The sequence below is a fragment of the Pagrus pagrus genome (genome assembly GCF_965226575.1).
Source record: "Pagrus pagrus genome assembly, chromosome: 23".
Taxonomy (NCBI): domain Eukaryota; kingdom Metazoa; phylum Chordata; class Actinopteri; order Spariformes; family Sparidae; genus Pagrus; species Pagrus pagrus.
In genome coordinates, this window is record NC_140205.1 from 12,200,194 (window position 1) to 12,218,474 (window position 18,281).

The 18,281-nt window shown below is 39.0% G+C and overlaps 1 protein-coding gene across 5 annotated transcripts in view; it reads right to left on the reverse strand.

Annotated features, from left to right (window-relative positions):
- The window catches only part of ccdc146 (coiled-coil domain containing 146), a 52,662-nt gene that overhangs the window by 16,691 nt on the left and 17,690 nt on the right, over positions 1–18,281 (reverse strand). For 2 of the 5 annotated variants that reach the window (XM_084346413.1, XM_084346410.1), the window contains 17 exons: positions 17,187–17,269; positions 15,466–15,681; positions 12,365–12,422; positions 11,641–11,763; positions 10,106–10,188; positions 9,780–9,873; positions 9,589–9,662; positions 8,464–8,691; positions 8,238–8,327; positions 7,755–7,851; positions 5,730–5,822; positions 5,100–5,267; positions 4,007–4,095; positions 2,417–2,581; positions 2,161–2,236; positions 1,122–1,270; positions 781–1,009 (listed from right to left, as the gene is read on the reverse strand). In XM_084346413.1, coding sequence (XP_084202539.1) covers positions 781–1,009; positions 1,122–1,270; positions 2,161–2,236; positions 2,417–2,581; positions 4,007–4,095; positions 5,100–5,267; positions 5,730–5,822; positions 7,755–7,851; positions 8,238–8,327; positions 8,464–8,691; positions 9,589–9,662; positions 9,780–9,873; positions 10,106–10,188; positions 11,641–11,763; positions 12,365–12,422; positions 15,466–15,681; positions 17,187–17,269 — 2,115 coding nt within the window. The remainder of the gene's footprint in view (positions 1–780; positions 1,010–1,121; positions 1,271–2,160; positions 2,237–2,416; positions 2,582–4,006; positions 4,096–5,099; positions 5,268–5,729; positions 5,823–7,754; positions 7,852–8,237; positions 8,328–8,463; positions 8,692–9,588; positions 9,663–9,779; positions 9,874–10,105; positions 10,189–11,640; positions 11,764–12,364; positions 12,423–15,465; positions 15,682–17,186; positions 17,270–18,281) is intronic. The other 3 variants (XM_084346414.1, XM_084346412.1, XM_084346411.1) reach the window with 2 other exon arrangements.

An 18,281-nucleotide genomic window follows, 5' to 3' on the forward strand; every position in this document is an offset into this window, starting at 1 on the left:
CAAAGAAAATCTTGCAGACACACAATCTTTTCAGTTTTTATCATCCGATCGCACCGGGAAGTGCTAATTGACAGGCCTAACTGATTCCAGATAGGATTCTCAATCTAATAACTGCGGCCACATTCCGATGTAGTCGGGCGTCAAGCTGTGATTGGACACTGTGGAAATGTGGACAGCTGTATACTGAAGGCAAAATCTGCACAAATTAGTGGACAAACTGCAGGGGCGATACACAAAACAATAACACAAGCTTCTGCGATGCTCATTCAATATAATAATAATCCACCTGGAGGAGGCCCAACTCTAGCCCTTGCAAGAAAAAAAAAGGACAAGGAGCACATAACAGTTCGAAAGTACACCTGCACTTTGCTGTAATTTTCGGGAAACTAGGCAGCAGCCTCTGTTCGTTGTTTTTATTTCACATTGGCGAGGAATGAGAAAGGACAGAGAGAAAGGAGGAGTGGGCGTTAGGAGGCTGTCACCAGGACACTGTTCACACAACAGAACAAGGATTTAATGAATGATTTCCATGAGACACGTCTATAACCCATCCTCAACATTTTTTAAGTACAGACAGATCTTTCCACCCACAAGGTTTTCAAGTAATTAGTGTGCAGTTCTGAAAGTTTAGTGGATTTACTTCTTTTGTTAAAGTTTTCTTTTTTTTTCAGACTGTCAATAATAGGTAGACTGAGAGGAAGTTTAGATGTTTAAAGGCTAAACTTTGGTTAGTGTTTGTGTAAGGATGTGTTTCAGTTTATGTTGGTAGACTTTTCCCACCTCTATCTGCAGCGTGGCGATCTCTTCCTCCAACCTTTTCATCAGGGGCCCCTCCTTCTTCTTCAGGTCTATCTGTCTCTTCTCCTCATTAATCTCCAACTGTAAGTCCCTCATCTCCTTCTCCAGGGTCTCCAGCCCCATGTTGCCTGTACTGATGGCTGCCTCCTGGACGTTCACCTTTTCATAGCAGTTGAGTAACACCTCCTCGTGCTCCAGGAGCTGAATGCCACTGTAGGTGACACATGCAAACATTATTTGTAGATTGTAAACATTTGTAAATGTAGTTTAAATCCTCTTCTTGAATTTACTGCAGTATGATGTAAACTCCAAATTACACGTACAGGAAGTTGCGACGCTGGATGGCTGTTTCATGATTCTTGTTTATTTCCAGAAGGGCCTCCTCCTGGGCGTTGATCATTTGTGTGAGTTTCATCAGCTCCAGTTTGTTGTCCTCAAACTCCTGAGTGATCTGACTGTGCTTCCAGGCAACCTAGAAAATATGTAAAAAAAGAGCGTGAAATATGTTTTTTGACCCATAAAAGGGTTCTTAGCCTGAACGAGTATCAGGGCCATTGTAAGTAAAAATAAAAGTGAAAAAGTAAAGTAAAAATAAACAGCCCGAAGAGGAGGTTAATATTCTAAATAGAGAGAAAGATTAAAGAGGTATTTTTATAAGAATACATTCACAAATGTATAATTTACTTGGATTATTCTCTTAGAATATAGTCATACATTTGCTGAAAAATGTTTTTAAAGAGAATATTTAAGGTTTTATCTCATAAATACTTTTGTCTCTCAGAGAAAATCAGATTTTTCTTCTCGTGAATTAACGACTTTGATCTCAGAAACTCTGAGGTTTTTCCTGGTAATATTACTCACCCTCTCCAAACTCGAGAACTTTACTTTTTAACTTCCATCCGATTGTCTAATCTGCACATATTTGACTGCAACATTTATTTGGCACGTGTTTACCCTTTAAGTGCAATGGAATGCCTCCACTTAATGGTGCTAGGCAATGACTTTAAAACAACCAAGAAGCAACATCTACAGTAGACAACACAAAAGTTCACAAACCGCTGTAAACTTGTGAACTGCGTGTTACTGCTCAAGTGTCTTATGAAACACAAAGATAAATACAGAGGTCACTGCACGTGGGTTTGCTTCGTTACACTCGAACACTGTCTCATAACACTATTCAAGGGCCCTGCTACAGAAACAAGTCAAAGGCAGTTTTGAATCTGTATCTGTGTTCAACGCCACACCCCTGGATCATAATAACTCTTCACGACATCTGTTTATTTAAACTGCTAAACTCTTGATACTGGCTTATCGTGCACAATGTGTTCTGACTGGTCTTATCTTGTGTTTGTGTGCCTGGACCTTGGAGATGTCATTGCGCAGTTTGTCCCTCAGTTTGGAGCTATTAGAGATCTTCATATGAGCCTTTGTGAGTGATCTGGAAAGAAAATTATCAGAAACGAGATAATAATTAAAAAAATGAACCTTATAACCTTTACAAAGACAGCAATTGTAATATAACAGTATTTCACCGTGGATGTTTATGCATTCTTTTCTGCAGCAGTGTTAATTAGGCTAATGCTAACATAGACGACCATCAACCCTCTACAAAACACACCTGTCCTTGTTGATGACAATGGTACGTTGGATCTCCAGCTCGTTCTCCTGCACCTTCACCTGCTCCCTCAGCTCTGTGATCGTCTGTGAGGCGATCTGCTTCAGCTTGACGTACTTATTCTTCTCGTCCATAATCATGTTGCACAGATTACAATACTGTGATAATCTAAGTGGAGAAAACACTCATTAGCAATGAGCCCAATTCTATTATTTACAGTTGACTGTTCTTTTGATTTAGTTTATTCTCTTCATTTAACATCTTGTTAGTAACTGTAGGATTTAGTTGGTGTAGAATTTTTATATTCTATATCTGGACACTTTATATCAGAAAATGCAATCAAAAATGTAGTGAGTTATAAAGTAACAGAAAATGTGAATACTCAAGTAAAGTACAAGTACCTTAAAAGTACAGGACTTCAGTAAATGCACTTAATTACATTGAATCACTGTATTTAAGTATTTCAATATTTTGAAATCTCCTCAAAAGCACTACATAATTGCTAGGACTGGACGACGAGATAAAATATAACAACATTTTTGACCAAACAGCTTGATATCAATACTGTACGGACTATTGGTACTTTCACAAAAAATTAACACAATGAAATTTATGATAAATAATCATCAGTAATGTGGATATAATGACTAATTTGCTAAAGGCAAGTATTAGAACAAGTATCATGATATAACAATATCCAAAATCTAAGATAACATAAAGCACCATATCATGATAGCTATACAAGATCAGTATTTTGCCCAGTCCTATAGCAGTATAGGCATGCTTAAAATAAAGAATGACAGAAAATGCCATAACCATAATGGCACCATCTTAATATTGATTAACATCAAAAATGGTAATATATGAACTAAAAAGTTCATGTTGATGTCACAAATTATCCCTGAAACAAAACATTGTCATGACAAAACTAAAGTCTAATGCAGTGTGACATGTCATTAAATTATCATTATCAATAAACCATGCAAGTTGTGAAGAACAATCACAAGGAGAGGATACGCAAAATTTAATTATCATGCTTTGTTTTGGCTTAACTAGATGCAGTTTTCGGATCAGATTCCATGTCAAGTGCAACCACACAAGACTGTAATCTGTGGTCGTGACCTAACAGGACGCACCGTCAGAGACTGCAGTTGTACTGGGTGGTGCCAGACACATTAGTCTGAACGCTGAAGTATGACCAATTAGTAAGTTATGGTTTTCTACCCCTGACAACATATGCAGATGTCTGAATTAATTGTGATCCCAGCTGTTCCGCAGATCAGAGGAGCCAAACAAATAACCGGGGAATCAATTAACAGCATACTGCAAACAGGAATCCAGTGAGATGCTGTGAAGACCGTGGATGTATTGTACAGGTACTAGTTGACCATGAGTGCAGGAATAGCACACATCATCTCCACATCATACAAAGAACAAGTAAGAGAGAGGGAGTGAGACTGAGGGACAGGAAACATGAAGACAGTGGCAGAGAATAAGAATTCTCTGTAACCAACACACTATCATGACTCACACCTTTGCATTTAATGAAAGGTGTCTGACAAGCAAAATAAGAAGAGAAAACAGCAGTGACACCTGCGCTGTAGCATTGTGTTCAGCTTGTTGTGGTCCATGATGATCAGGTCTTTTTCTATCAGCTCCTGCTGGATGTGCTGCTTCAGCTGCTGCGGATGGAGTTACACAGGTAAAAACTACAGTCTCATCACTTCTGTGTGGCTGCGTTTACAGTATGTGCTCACAAACATTAACCTTCAATCAGATTTGTGGCTGGACATTTTCCTGTAGCAGCTTTTTTTTCCTGACACTTTCAATACATAAAAAATGAAACAATAAATGAATTAGCTGATCTTGCAGTCCTGGTTTAGTGCAAAGATTTTTTGGGGGGCTCGCTGATTTATCTTGATGTTGTTCTTTGTTGATTTGGGTCGTCATTACTTACTAATCAGGTCGAAGACTGTCACAAGTAACAAAATAACATAAAAAGGGAGTTCAGAACCATTTATGAGAGTAATTTCTGCCTCCTTAGGCTCTGACTTCAATTTAAATGAACTAAAATTGCCTACACACTGTATTTTTTTCAAATCATACCGACAGTGGTGACAGTGATATTAGTTAGGGTCCTTGCAGTCTTTGAAATTCAGTTTTTGTCATTTTTGGTTGCTCTCCCGTCACACTTACCTCCAGAGTGCTTAAAAAATAAACCTTCTTCAGTTCCTCTTTGATGTTTTTGACAAATTTATGTGTAAAGCATGTCTATGACTCTAAAATTTAGAAAATGCACTAATAATGATATCAAAACCTACTTTAAAGGGGCACTATGTAGTTTTGGAAAATAAATTCAAACACAGAATTGTAATATTAACAATATTAATGAGGTAATAATACAATCTCAGTAAACTAAATAAACAAGCTGCTCTCAGAGGCAAATAAGATCCCCAGAACACTGTTTGAAACTAGAAAGGTGGCAGAGTCTGCCAAAGATAAACAAAGTAAAACAGGATGAAATTGTGTTGTCCTTCAAGGTCAGTTTGTTGATTCAGTCAGGAAAACAAAGAGAGTTTGTTTACTTAGTTTGTTTACACATAAAAAATCCATCAAACTCTTCTCCAAAACGACATAGTGCACCTTTAAATGCACCTTTGTATGTGTCTGTGTGTTGGTATTGAACCTCAGCTCTGAGCAGTTCACGGTGCTTCTGGCCTCTCTCCTCGGCTTTGATCTGTGTCAGACATCTGAGGTTATGGAGTTCTTCTCTGAGGCAATTCGACTCCCTCAGCAGCCCCTGAATCATCCCGTACTGCCGCTTCTTCTGGCTCTCCTCCTCCGCTACTGATAGCTGGTCGAACACATTAAGCAGCGTTTTCAGTGGAAAAATCTCCTGATTACAATTTGACAGCAATTTAAGGGTGACGGCAGAATGGGACGAAGTGGATTGAAAGTCCCTTAATACGAGGGAAATGGATAGAGGGCGGATATTGAAACTTTTCTGTGCGGACCTTTCTTCAATGGGGTCATTTAAGTTTTGTCTAACTACGTGACAGGATGATAATGAAATGGGAAATCTCATTTTTTCGGTGATAGAAAATCTAAAAATGGAATTAACTTAAGAAGGAGTGCAAGTGACAAGAAAGGGGACCTAAACAAAGATAGAGTGGAACACACAATAAACACTCTGCTGTCATGGTTTCAACAAAAAAAGAAATGACAAGCTCGACAAAGACAGATTTGAGAGAAGTAAACAACATTACATTTTACAGTTGCTAATGAAATCCTGTCCACCCACACACATTGTTCCCACCTTTTTGTCAAAGCTGACTTTTAGAGCGTCCACCTCTTTCTGGAGCTCCATCCCCTGCTGAGCGCTGGCCTCACTTTTGGGAACAGCGTCTAACTGGAAATTCGATTCAGAAAGTAAAGTCAAAGTTAAGTCTGCTCAAACAGATCTTACATCTGCTGTAAGTCGGTCCTGCAGCTTAGTAAGAAGCTGTAAAAATGTGTGATCACTTGTTTCTTTGGTTGGAGGCCACTAAAAGACAAGAGCACACGTATTCAGTGCAGAGTTACCAAACTTTAGATCAAATACAGTTTGTGCATATTCAAACCCACATTAAAAATTGACTGCAAAATAATTAGTGCTATATATCAGAGATTCCCCCTGAGGTCTCTCTTATAGCTGCTGGATCCAGTGACACTCAAACTGTTCACTGAAGCGCATAAAAAACTGAACGCTTTAAGGTGCTGAGATTGCCCTTCTCTGCAGGGTTGCCGGGCCTCGTGTTCAGTGGTTCAGGGAACTCCAGTTTTACACATTAAAGTGTGTTTACAGGTCTTGGAGAGGACTACTGCACACGTAGTCCAGAGTCATACAGTGACATGCTTTGGAAGCAAACGTCCTCCTGATAAATCCTGAGATCCTGTCTGATAATATTTATTTCAGAAGATAAAAGTTTAATTCTGTTTCCTCTGGAGAGTTTCCTCTGTGCTGTCAAGTTTATAACTACGGCTTTTAGATTTGATAACCTAAAAGCAATCTCTCTAATCAGTAAGCAGAGTGTACATGTGTTTTGAACCTGCCTGTGTAGGCACATCTAACCATCTGAATAATGCAGCCTTTAAATAGCAGGAAAAACACTGCACCTCTGACTAGAGAACAGCTTTTTGTTGCTCTATGGAGCTGTCGCTTTCTGCTGCCTAAAGACAGCAGTACGCCATTACTGCGCCTGACCACACCTCATTTTAAGACCAAAAGGGGTGCACAGATAGGTGCATTTACTATTAACACAACATGGCCGCTGGATGTGAAAATGACAACTGTGTCTATGTGAAACAATGATACTTAACACCAGAAGTGAGATAGAGCCCAAAGACTGTCTGTCTCTGTTAATTTTGAATTTTCATTTCTTTTTGTCTGGCTGTCAGCATTTCAGTGTTTAAAAGTTTAGATAAATTGGCCATTCGTATCATTATTAGATAGGTAATAATAGCTTGTCTGTTCACTTTATAAAGACCAGATACTGCAAGTAAGACTGCAGTATCTTGGGGGTGATAAAAGTGCCTTGACTTGTCCTGATTATGAATTATGAATTTGACTTTACTTGACTTGACACAACCTGCGATTTGGCTTCATTTGACCAAGAGAAAATGACTCAAGACTCGCTTGAGGGTGTGAGAGTGTAAATATCACCATTAATCACATCAGATTAAAGACAAATGTGATGCAATTTTGTGGTACACCCACTAAAAAATTCATTATGAGTAATTGTTCACGTGAGAATCATTATTTGACTGACAGATTATTGGAAATGAATGAATTGAACTGTACAGCTGCATTTGTTTTTGATTTAAGTGTAATCCCTGGTGCATCGTTGTGATTTCCTTTCATATGGTTATGTGCTGGTGTGATGTGCTGACACATTTCCCATGACTCTTCCTCTCTTCTTCTTCTTCTCTCCATTTTCTCTCTTTAAAAAACTGTCACAATCAGTAAAATTACAGGAAACTCAAGCATAACAAAAAGCTTCTCTTGTAATGAACAGTTTTTATGAGCTGATTACTGCCATCATGACATTTACACTCAAATGTTCCCACACCGGTGTTTAAGCCTGGGAAATGGTCCTATCCAATTGCCAAGACCAGTAAAAACATAATGTGGCAAACCATGAGGAGTTTGTTTTTTAAGATGCAATTAGAGGTCCCTCATGTACAGAATCTGTTTTACATCGTTTGGATGTTTGATAATGAAAAGTTCCAGACCACACAAGAATATTTAAAACCGGTTTAAAATTGAGTAGATCTGTAGTGAAAGAAATAATCTACAGGTCACCTGTGCCTGTAAGTCATTGTAGATAGACTGTGTGTGCTTTAGCTGCTCATTGGCCATGGTCAACGCATGCTCCATTCTCTTGAGGGCTTGCATCTGCCTGAAGAGAAACACAGGCACTTTTTGAACATTTATCATCATCATCACTATAACCATGTTCATCAGGTTCTGTTTCCTACACAATATGAGAAAACTTAAAATTAGGCTTGTTACATATGGATTACTAAATATACAGGTTTTGTTCTTGATCTTCTTTTGTCCACCTTTATATTGTACATCCACTGTGCAAGATATTTTTACTGGCAAACCTATCTAAAAAGTACAGCAACAAGCTGACAAAACTAATAGCTCTTTGATTCAATATCTTTCAAGTACACATATTTCCTGTATATTTTTGGTGCAAAAAAGCTAAATCTCTCAGTGTGTACTGATGTGTGGGGACTCAGTTACTTGTGTGATGGAGCTCAGCTTGGCATCATCCTGTACCTATTTTTCTCCCTGAGCTGCACAGATTGACTCTCGTACAGGTGCTTCCTGTCACACAAGACGTTGTGCAACTTCATTTCCACGATACCTCTGGTGATGAAAGACACAACGTGAAAACACACAGCGAAATCCTCTCCTCCAACTTAAAAAACTTTGAGCTGAATTCTGTATTTCTACCTTAATATATTTAACTAATTAAACCACTTTTTCTCTTTGGGGTATGTACCTGTTCCCTGTGAGCTGGGCCTCCTCCTCAATTCGAACCTCCAGCTCTTTCAGCAGCCGTCTGTACTCCCTCTGACCGGCCTCTACTTGGCTTCGAAGACCCTCCAGCTCCTCATTCAACGCCTTCTTCTTCGACCTGACGGAGTGGTTACGCTGCTCCACTTCCTGCACTTGCTGCTCCGTGTCTGAAATCTCTCCATTTAGTGCTTCTATCTTCTTCATCGCAGCTCTTTTGCATTTGGAGGGAGGAATTTTAAAGATCATACAAAAGACAAAGGGTAAGCTTAAGTACCAAGAGAAGACTATCCGTTTATTGCTCCTCGCTTGCACTGCAAGAGTGCATATCTGATGAAATAACAGCACGCGTCGCCATATTTTTTTCATACATCCCCCCCCAGTGCGACTCAGCTTTGTGAATTTCAAATTACAAGTCGTAGCTCACATGGTGCATACAGACAGCTCCACCGCATCACTTGCAAGCCAAATATTAATTTGAAAAAAACATAAAAGAGACTGCAGAGAAGTGGAACCAGAAGAAGGGGCTTGTGACTGCAGTTGCACTTAATGATGTTAGATGCATATGTTTGTCTTTTTTTTTTTATCGAATCAGATGGATTAACACCTTTAAATTTGGCTGTTGCTACAAACATCATTTGGAATAAAATATCCACACAAGCTACTGTGCATCAGAAGGTGTGTGGCTGGAAATATACATAGTGGAAACTGAATATTGAGAAAAAAACACGAAACTGACACTTCAGCTTGTTTTTCTGCTCCACGTCAGCTCTCATCAAAAGTCTACACTGACCAAAATCAATTAGTAGCAAATGCTCTTTCCATTATGAAAACTACAGTATGATAACCAAGAGTTCCTCCCTTTAAATCCAGGTCTTTTGCGCGAAGGAGATGAAGACGAAGGGAAGGAGACAGATTACAGAAGGATTGGAGCCACATGACAGAAGGATTGTACGAATCAGGGAGCAACTTTTTCAAAAGTCTGCCGTCTTTTATTCTCAGCGCTGTCTCGCCGAGCACCCTGACTGGCTCATTTCTATTCCATGTGGTCGGTACATTAACTTTCCTGCTCCTCTCCGATAAATAATATTCAGGGGTTAAATGTACTTACTCCTTCTTATAGCGTTTCCTTTCAATCTCCTTTAAAATCTGGTCAGGTATGCTGATGAGCCGGGCCTTCTCAGCCTTGTTACAGTGTACAAAGAGACACACATAAATGTAAGAAGCGAGATGATTTGTTATTCTATTGATGGTTTGCTGCTAGCTATGCCCTCTCACACACATGCTCTCACAGACACAGACCTCTTTGAGCTCTATGATCTCCTTCTTGTCTTCCAGCTCTTTCTGTTCTTTCAATATCTGCGTTTCATGGGTTTCCACATCCTCCATCAGGCTTCTGTGCAGGGAGTGCGGGCAAGACACACACAAAAAGCACGCTTATTATCTGAACAACTTTGATCAACACAGCTTAAAATATTCACGCACACTGCTTCTTATTAAAACAGACAATAAGAGAGCACTGAACTTAATGAAATTGAAAGTCATGAAGGCACACAGTGAAGGTGTACACCAATGTCTATCTGCAGGGGGATGTGAGTAAACTGCCTGTGTGCGCACAGATAAAGTACCTGACTTCCAGTTGTCTCTGGGCAACCTCTTTCTTCAGATCCTCATATTTGTCCTGCAGGGCCTTTGTTCTGCTCTCCAGCTCCTGGAGGAGCCGCCAAACAGTTTGAAGATTAGATCACACATCAAGAAAATCAGGTCTATGATGAGAATTTAATTGTGCTCAAGGCTATACAGGCAGAATACTACAGTTTGATCCTAGCTCTCAGACTCAGTTCCAGCAGCATTTGTTTTGTTTTCAGTCATTTACACATTTACACACTTTTCTGTTGTTTCGGTGGTAAACATTTTTTTTTTTATCGCTGTAATTAGTTTGATGTCCAAAAATTAACATCACTTTCTTCACAAGAAAGACAGGACTGAACCAGATTCCCACTTCTTTTTAAATATTAAATTCAAGGACTTTTCAAGGGCTTCCAAGGACAATTCCCTCAAATGTACAGCCCAACAAGGCATGTTTGAGACACGGATCAAGGTTGATTATTGTTACATAAGAAGTTTTAGTAGAACTAGCTGGCTTTACAGAAAATAAAAAAAATATCAAAACGTTTTTATTCTGGCACCTTCACTGACTTTGTCTATTTATGTCTATTTTCAAAGACTACCTAGGCCTTGATTTTTCCCTCAAATTCACAAACTTTCATGGATTCCAAGGTGGGAAACCCAGGTGGACACTCAAAATCATTGACAAAAGTTGGATTACAAAAGCCGGTTTGTTTACCAAATTAGCTCTTGTTCTTGATTTGTAGAATATGACACCCCTATTCCGTTTGGATTTCAGGACAAGGAAAATCTGCTGTGTTTGGTTTCAGCTGATAAACATTTCCGAACCAATTTATTTTTGGTCAAAATGCTCAGAATAGTTCAAAATTAGGTGTGCTAACAGCACAGAGCCAGCTGCATGTTGGTGGAAATGCAAGCATGCCTATGAAGAAAAACAACTGCAACTAAACAGCTGTTATCAATTGAACTTTATAGCTAGAGTGCCTTTTGTTCACTGCAGCATCCATCTACTGTAAAAACCACAGAAATAATTAGAAATGTATGTGAGGAATCTGTGCTGACACACATAGCTTATTAATCATGTTTGACAAGTGTGTACGTGTGTTTGTGTGACAGAGAGAGAATAGCTCCCTGGGGAGCCTTTGAGTGTTTCATTAGTTTTGATATCACATTTGATGCTATAGGTCCAGTGGGAAAAGGACTCAGAAAAGGCCCTTTTACACATACACTCCTTTACATAGAACTGTTCTGGTAGAGACAGCAGTTTCTGTTAATCAAATATCAAGCAGAAGAAGGCTTTGCTTTTATGAATATAATTTGACCACACACTTCTGATGTGGTACATTTTTAGAATTGGACACCAGCTAGAGGCAATGAAAGCAGAGTTGTAGTACATTTAGGATGTTGTGTTCCTGGAATTAGTAATTAAACAGCAGTTGTGTTATTGAACCCCAAAAGTATAAAAGATCCAATAGTGAATTAGAAGACGCTGAATTTGTAAACAAGTTCTAAAAAGCTCAAACTCTAACCTTACTCTGCCCTCAACAGAATTTTGATGACGTCTGTTGATTGGAGAGTTGTGAATGTGAAGCTCCTCGAGTCTACCCTCAGGGTCTTGTTGTTCATGTTCGTATTCTTGTACCTCTGAAAGGATTTTCTTCAAAACAATTTTTAGTGCTGACAAATGAACCACTATTGTAGATTTTAATGCTCATCCAAATGTTGGGAATGTTCCAACTCCACTTAATTTTACTGTTACTTCATCTTATAGACTTAATCCTAAAAGCCTACAGTATTACGCCCTACAGCATGAATAGCAAATACTGAAACTTTTGTTCCTTTTCACACATCTTGCAGAGATCATATATATCATAATGTAGTGCGAGCATTATTACATCCCATTCTTTGAGTTGGAGGAGAAGAAAAGATTCATACAGGAAGCAAGTATGCTCTTAGCAACTGCCTTTTTCAGTTGCCTTTGTGCATGATTACCATTACTCACTTAATTCGCCTGTTGAAACAAAACAAGGATTTAAACTCATTCTTTTGTCTGAATGGGAGATTGGAGTAGAACATGTTTAACTTTCAAATTGCTTCGAATCGCTCCAGAAAGAGCCAATGGCAAGTCTTCATATTAGGGGATTAAGCTTGGATGGAGGCTTAAAGTAAAAGTCATATTTATCCTCTCTGAAGACGGCTGTTTGAGTAGTAATCCACGTCTATGAAACTACACCTGCATGGTGCAATGATGAACTTACAGAAGGCTTCGGCTGAGTCTCATTCTCTTGCTCCAGATACTGCTTCTCTTCCCAGAGACTGCACAGGGGTGAGGTAAGGTGAGGAGAAGAGAAGAGAAAGTTGCAATAAGAAAACAAAATGAATATGTTATTAAGAGAAGTAAACATGTTTCAGTTCCTGGTTCAACAGAAAGAGGAATGCAATGTGAGGACATTGTTTAAAAATACACTGATGTGCAGTTTCCAGTTAATCAAAGGTTAAATTCTTCTTACTCAAAAGAGAAAGCACCTAAAAGCAAATGACACAGAGTCCATATTCTTAAAATGGGTGTCAAACATTTAAATAACTTGCTATGAAGTTCCCCAGGTTGGAAATGACTGCTGTAGACAAGCATACTGAGTAAAAGAACCATGGCATACAAGCTCTTCCATACATACACAAAGAATTAGAAATAAAGTATCCAACACTGTGCAAGTGTGCATATAAAAACATGATTTGTATGAATTTTTCATCTCCCTGGGGCAGACGCTTGAGCAGCTGATTAAACTTTGTATGAAATAATTTCAAGTCAGCTCTGTCATTGTGAAAGAACCTTACAAACGGCATGTATTGAACAGCTACACATTTCACAAAGTAAATGATATTAATCTTCCTGACAAGTTGATATATTGGATATTAACTGATATTCAGAGAAAACTGCATGAATGCTAAAATATGCGACTGGAAAAAGTGCTGAATTCCTGTGTATCGGTCTGGCTTTAGATAAAAGGATGCAAAGATTTTAAAAGGCATATTTGCATGGTGAGCATCTGCTCGTCATATGCAGACTGCTGGCCATTTGGGCAAGAGAGGAGAGGGGGAAAACAACAGAAGAAACGTAAGGAAGAGAGGATTAGATGAGGCCAGAGGGGACAAAAGAAAGGGCAGAAAGAGGTAACGAGAGGACAACAGAGTTTACTACCAAAAGCTGTCACAAATAATATGCACACTCAGTATCTAATATTGTCTATTACTGCATCCTCTGAGGATGCTCTGTAAGTGGTTTTCATTCAATATTTCAATTACCACTGTGCCTCCAACTATTTGCCACAGTGTGTGTGCTCTGCACTAAAAATCACTGTATCCTACAGATCATATCTTTGCAATACAGTGGTGACTTTACATGCTGTGATGGGTTTAATATTGCTGAGGCAATCGAGGGGCAAATGCAAAGCAGGAAAGATACGAAAAGAGATCTGCTTGTGAAAAAGATTATAAGCCACTGAGTAAATAAGGAGCGTTAGAAATGTTTAATTTAGAAGTTTAATTCACTTATTTTTCTTTCTTCTTCTGACTTTCAAGGATACGTCTGTGAGCTTTTTAGCATGCAAAAACATCTTCTTTTGAAAACTATTATTATTAACTGGGACCTTTACAACTCCTCTTCAACCCCTTCTTATGCATTCATAATTTCACCTAGAAACACCTCTCTATTTCATCATGTTAGTTCAGCTTTTTCAGAACTTTCACAGTTTTTTTAATATTCATGGTTACAAGTTTCATGCTCTTTTCAAACCCTGTCAAATGTTCGAACCAAGAATGCAGTGATGTCTCGTGGTCTCCCTCCCTTGAAATTACTGATACCTCACCTATTTTCAGTGCTCACACTTCAATTACTGACTCTCCGGTGCTTCAACTTCAATTGCAAAATTTAAATGCTTCCACTGCTACACTAAGGAGGGAATTAAAGTGATTTTATTTTGTTATTTTGCCTTTTAACTGACAGATACATAAAGGCTTTCATCTCTTTAAATGACTTCAAACTTAAGTGATTCAAATTACAACTCCCATTTAACATCACACATACAAAATTACATTTTAAGACAGTCTTTGCACCTGCAATTTTAAGCTTACACTTTTTTCTTGTGTCTTACTGGTTATTTTTATTTTTCCAGGCCTCTAAAAATGATTCAATCCAAGAAAGAACTGGCCGGCATATGCACCCTGTAACGAGGGGTCACATGCAGACGTTGCTATGTTTTCAAGGGTCATAAGCCAAATTGTTTGGGAATCACTGGTGTATGTTATCATGTTGCTTAGCAATGTTCAAGTGACCTCCCATTGGCCCTTTAAAAAAATAAAGTTTATGTACAGAGAAGAGGCAGATACTCGAGTGAGTGCAAGGTTTTCCATTTCTGCGGGTGTGTTTGACCCTTTGAACACACTGACAGTGGTGCTGAGTGAGTTGGGGGAAGGAAAAGAGAAACCTGCAGCAGAAAAGAGGAAAGTTGGTTGCAATGAGAGAGGAGACTCATGGGAACGAAAGGAATGAATTAGAGGAGAGGAACAGAAACAACTACAAGACTGACGTCAACAAATCGAACCAGTGTGGAGAGCTCAGACAAGTAAACATGTTACATACAGAGCAAACATTTTAAAAAATCCACTTCAACCTGGTATCTATATGATGGACTGCTTACATTATTTTTCCCTGTGTCCTAACTCTTTGAAAGAATGTGGCGACTGAAACAGAAACAACGTTTACCGAAATGGCAATAAAATTTCCCCTCACAGTAACAGAACATTTTCTTCTTATTACAGTGAACCGTGTCAGTGGTACAGAAGAAAAGCTGGAGCCAAGCCATTCACACACACACACACCCACACACACACACACAGTACCAATACTATTTGTGTGTGTTTATGTATTATACTCTTTCACCTTCACCTTCCTCTAAAGTCAATGAAAACTTGTGAAGATGCTGCCTCTAACAGCTCACCTCAGTTGGGCTCTACTAACTGAGCTGTGCGTGCGTGTGTGTTTCCATGCACGCGTATGCTCTCCGACTGTACACAACTTCTTACCACTCCAGTTTCACTTCTGGGTTTTGTCCTTACTCTCCTTCATCTCTTGGGTCAGTGGTGTGAAGTTCATCTTGCGTATGTCTGTGTGTGTGTGTGTGTCTGTGTGCACACGCACACACGCACTTATAAGACAGACAAAGCTGAATCTAAATTTGAGAGATATATTTTCTTGAATCGAATGTCATTTTCATTTAATTCATTCGACATTTGATGTAGCATGAGTTACGGGCAGTACACTGTGTGTTTATTTTTATATATATATATATGTACAGCTCACCATTTCATTTTATGCTGTGTCTTGTACTCTCTGTCCTCAGCAGCTTTCAGTTCATTGTATGCCTGGAGGAGCTGCTGCCTCAGTTCATTGACCTCACTTTCAGGCTCCTCAGAGGTGCTTTGCTCCTCTGTTCTCTCCACCTCGGCCTGCAGCCTCTCCAGCTCAGCACGACACCTCTTTGCCTCTCCCAAAAGCTGAATCTCAGAATCCTGGGAGCTGTAAGATGAAAGGATTTAAGTATGTGGTATGCAGTATACAGATACTACTTACTAAATGCTGAGTACATTTGCACGATTTCCAGAACATTTGTTTGACCAGTTTGACCTCTATTTAGTTTTTTCTCCTTCAAAGTTATGTCATAATTATAAGTTGAATAACACAAGCAGATAATTGATGAATATTTAATTTTATTTGACCAGTAAGAATCTAAACATCAGATCAATTTTTTACTATTTTTTCTGTGTGAGAAGATGACAGTACCCTTTACTTTTTAGGAGAAGTAAAACCAATGAGATGAATCCTTGCAAACCTTTGTTAACTAGAAATAACCCTACAAACAGCCTTAACTCTTGTCTTTTCACTGTGGTTTAACTGTGCTACGATGAGCACGTAAACGTACAGTAGCTGCTGATTTCATGACAGACTGCTGAGAGCTGAACCAATTTCATTTAAACTGCACATTTAGATTTTGTTTTCACAAGGAATTACACACAGATGTGTTCTTTCCGCAAGACGTTGAGGTCACAAAAGTTAATTTCCCTCCCTCTGTTGCGTGCCGTGGTGGCGTTTAAAGCTTAAAAAGAAGTATGTTTATGATTGACAGGTGTCTCAGCCTATTATATTCAGCCGAGTGGTTGTACCTAGCTTAAACTGTCTCAGCTACAGCCTCCCTTCCACTTCTGAGGTGAAATTAGGATATCTGGCTCCACTAAGTGAGTGTGAAGTAACCCCACAAAAGGCTTCAAAATGTCTCAGATGCTACTTCCATATTTTTTGGATCGTATATAACAGCAGACAACTAGATCTGATAAGGAGTTAAAGTCTCTTTCAAGGACACTTCAGCTGGATGGATTGTGGCTGTTGCGAGCAGTAAACTTTTCTAGTATTCTCAGCATCTTTTAGTTAACAATGCACTTCAAAAATATGACATAACACACATATGAGAGTTTCACAATTATGAAAATAGGAGCCAAATGCAAAACACTCAAGACAGGCGGGTAGAAAACAAAAAGCGAGCTTTAATGAGCTGATGTAAATCTGAAGTCCAAAAAGAACAAAAACAGGCAGGGGCAAATCCATTAAAAAAAGAAAAAAAAGGGGAAAAATAAAAACTAAATTAGGCACAAACCAAAGAAGCACGGGGAACACTCACAGTGTTCCCTGGAACAGAAGGAACACAAGGAACACTGGAAACACGGAACGGACATAGGAGAGCAAAACAGACAAACTGACAAAGACTGAGGGAACAACACAGGCTTAAATACAAACTAAACTAACAAGGGGATGAGGTGCAGGTGAAGAGACACTGGGAACAGGGCAGCACTAAAGAGGCTGCTGTGAGACAGGTGTGGGTGGAAAATCAAACTGAGGAGGGGCACAGGAGCACAGGTGAGCAGGAAGTAGACAAGACACAAAACACAGGCTATAACTACAAAATAAAACAGGAAATCAACAAACCAAAAGCCATGACAATGAGCTTTCATTGCAACAAGAGAACATACCTCTTCAGAGTATCGTGGAGTAGCATGTAGCTGGACTTCAGTTTGGCGACTCTGGTCTGGCTGATTTTGCCCAATGACAACAACTGAGGAGCATGAAAATAGAAATATTACCAATCATAAAGACATGAAAGAGCAGTTTGTCAAGAAGACTTTGGAGGTAGGACCTTATTTATGGTCTATAGTAACTCTAAGTGTGTAAGCAACATTTCCAAACTCCTATCAGCATATGATTGGTGGCTGGGATTTATAAATTTCCCCCTGCGTCAATCATCTACATCCAAGCACTCCAACTCCAGCTGGACATTTAAATACTGTATTCAGCTAAGTGGGCTACAAATCTTCTTGTGTGAGTTTGCCAGCTCAGGTTGCACTATTTCAACTACTTTGAAGTGACCCAGAGCTGCCTGAATAAAATATATGAATTGAATATCACATTTTGTGGAAATCTCTAGTTGCCATTTTTCCCAGAGAGAATATTCAATAGGGCAATATTGCTCGGAACCTGATACAATTCTGACCAGTAAGCAGTTTTGTGAAATTGTTTCGAGACAGAATTAAGTTCCAGGAGCAGAAGAAGAAGAAAACGAAAACCACTAGAGACTCCTAAAGAGATCAAAAGTCAGAACAGTCAGAGTTTTATGGGGAAAAAAATTGCTTTTCAGTTACCATTGAAAAAAAAAGAAAAAAAAAAGGCTATTTTATGTGTGTCTGGACTTACCAACAGAGCCCAACTCCCTGATGTCTGTGAAAAGGACTTAGCCCAAAATTGGGCTGAATAAACCTTTATCAGCACAGCAGTTATCAGAGTATCAGAGCACCTATCGCAATGAGTTTAAAAAAACAAACCCCCAACTATCTGCAATCTCAAAAAGAATAAGAAACATTGAAATTGGCCAAAAAACATCAAGTTACTACAGTTTTTGAGATTACAGCTACCATTGGGTGTGTGAGAGTGATTTTAAAAAGTTGATACACAGCTGTGAAACCATGGTAAAAACAAAAACACAGCAAAGAAAGGTCGACAACATTACAAAAAGGGAAAATTATCACCAAGAGCTGTTGATAAATTTCTCTCCGTGGGAAGGTTGTTGTGTG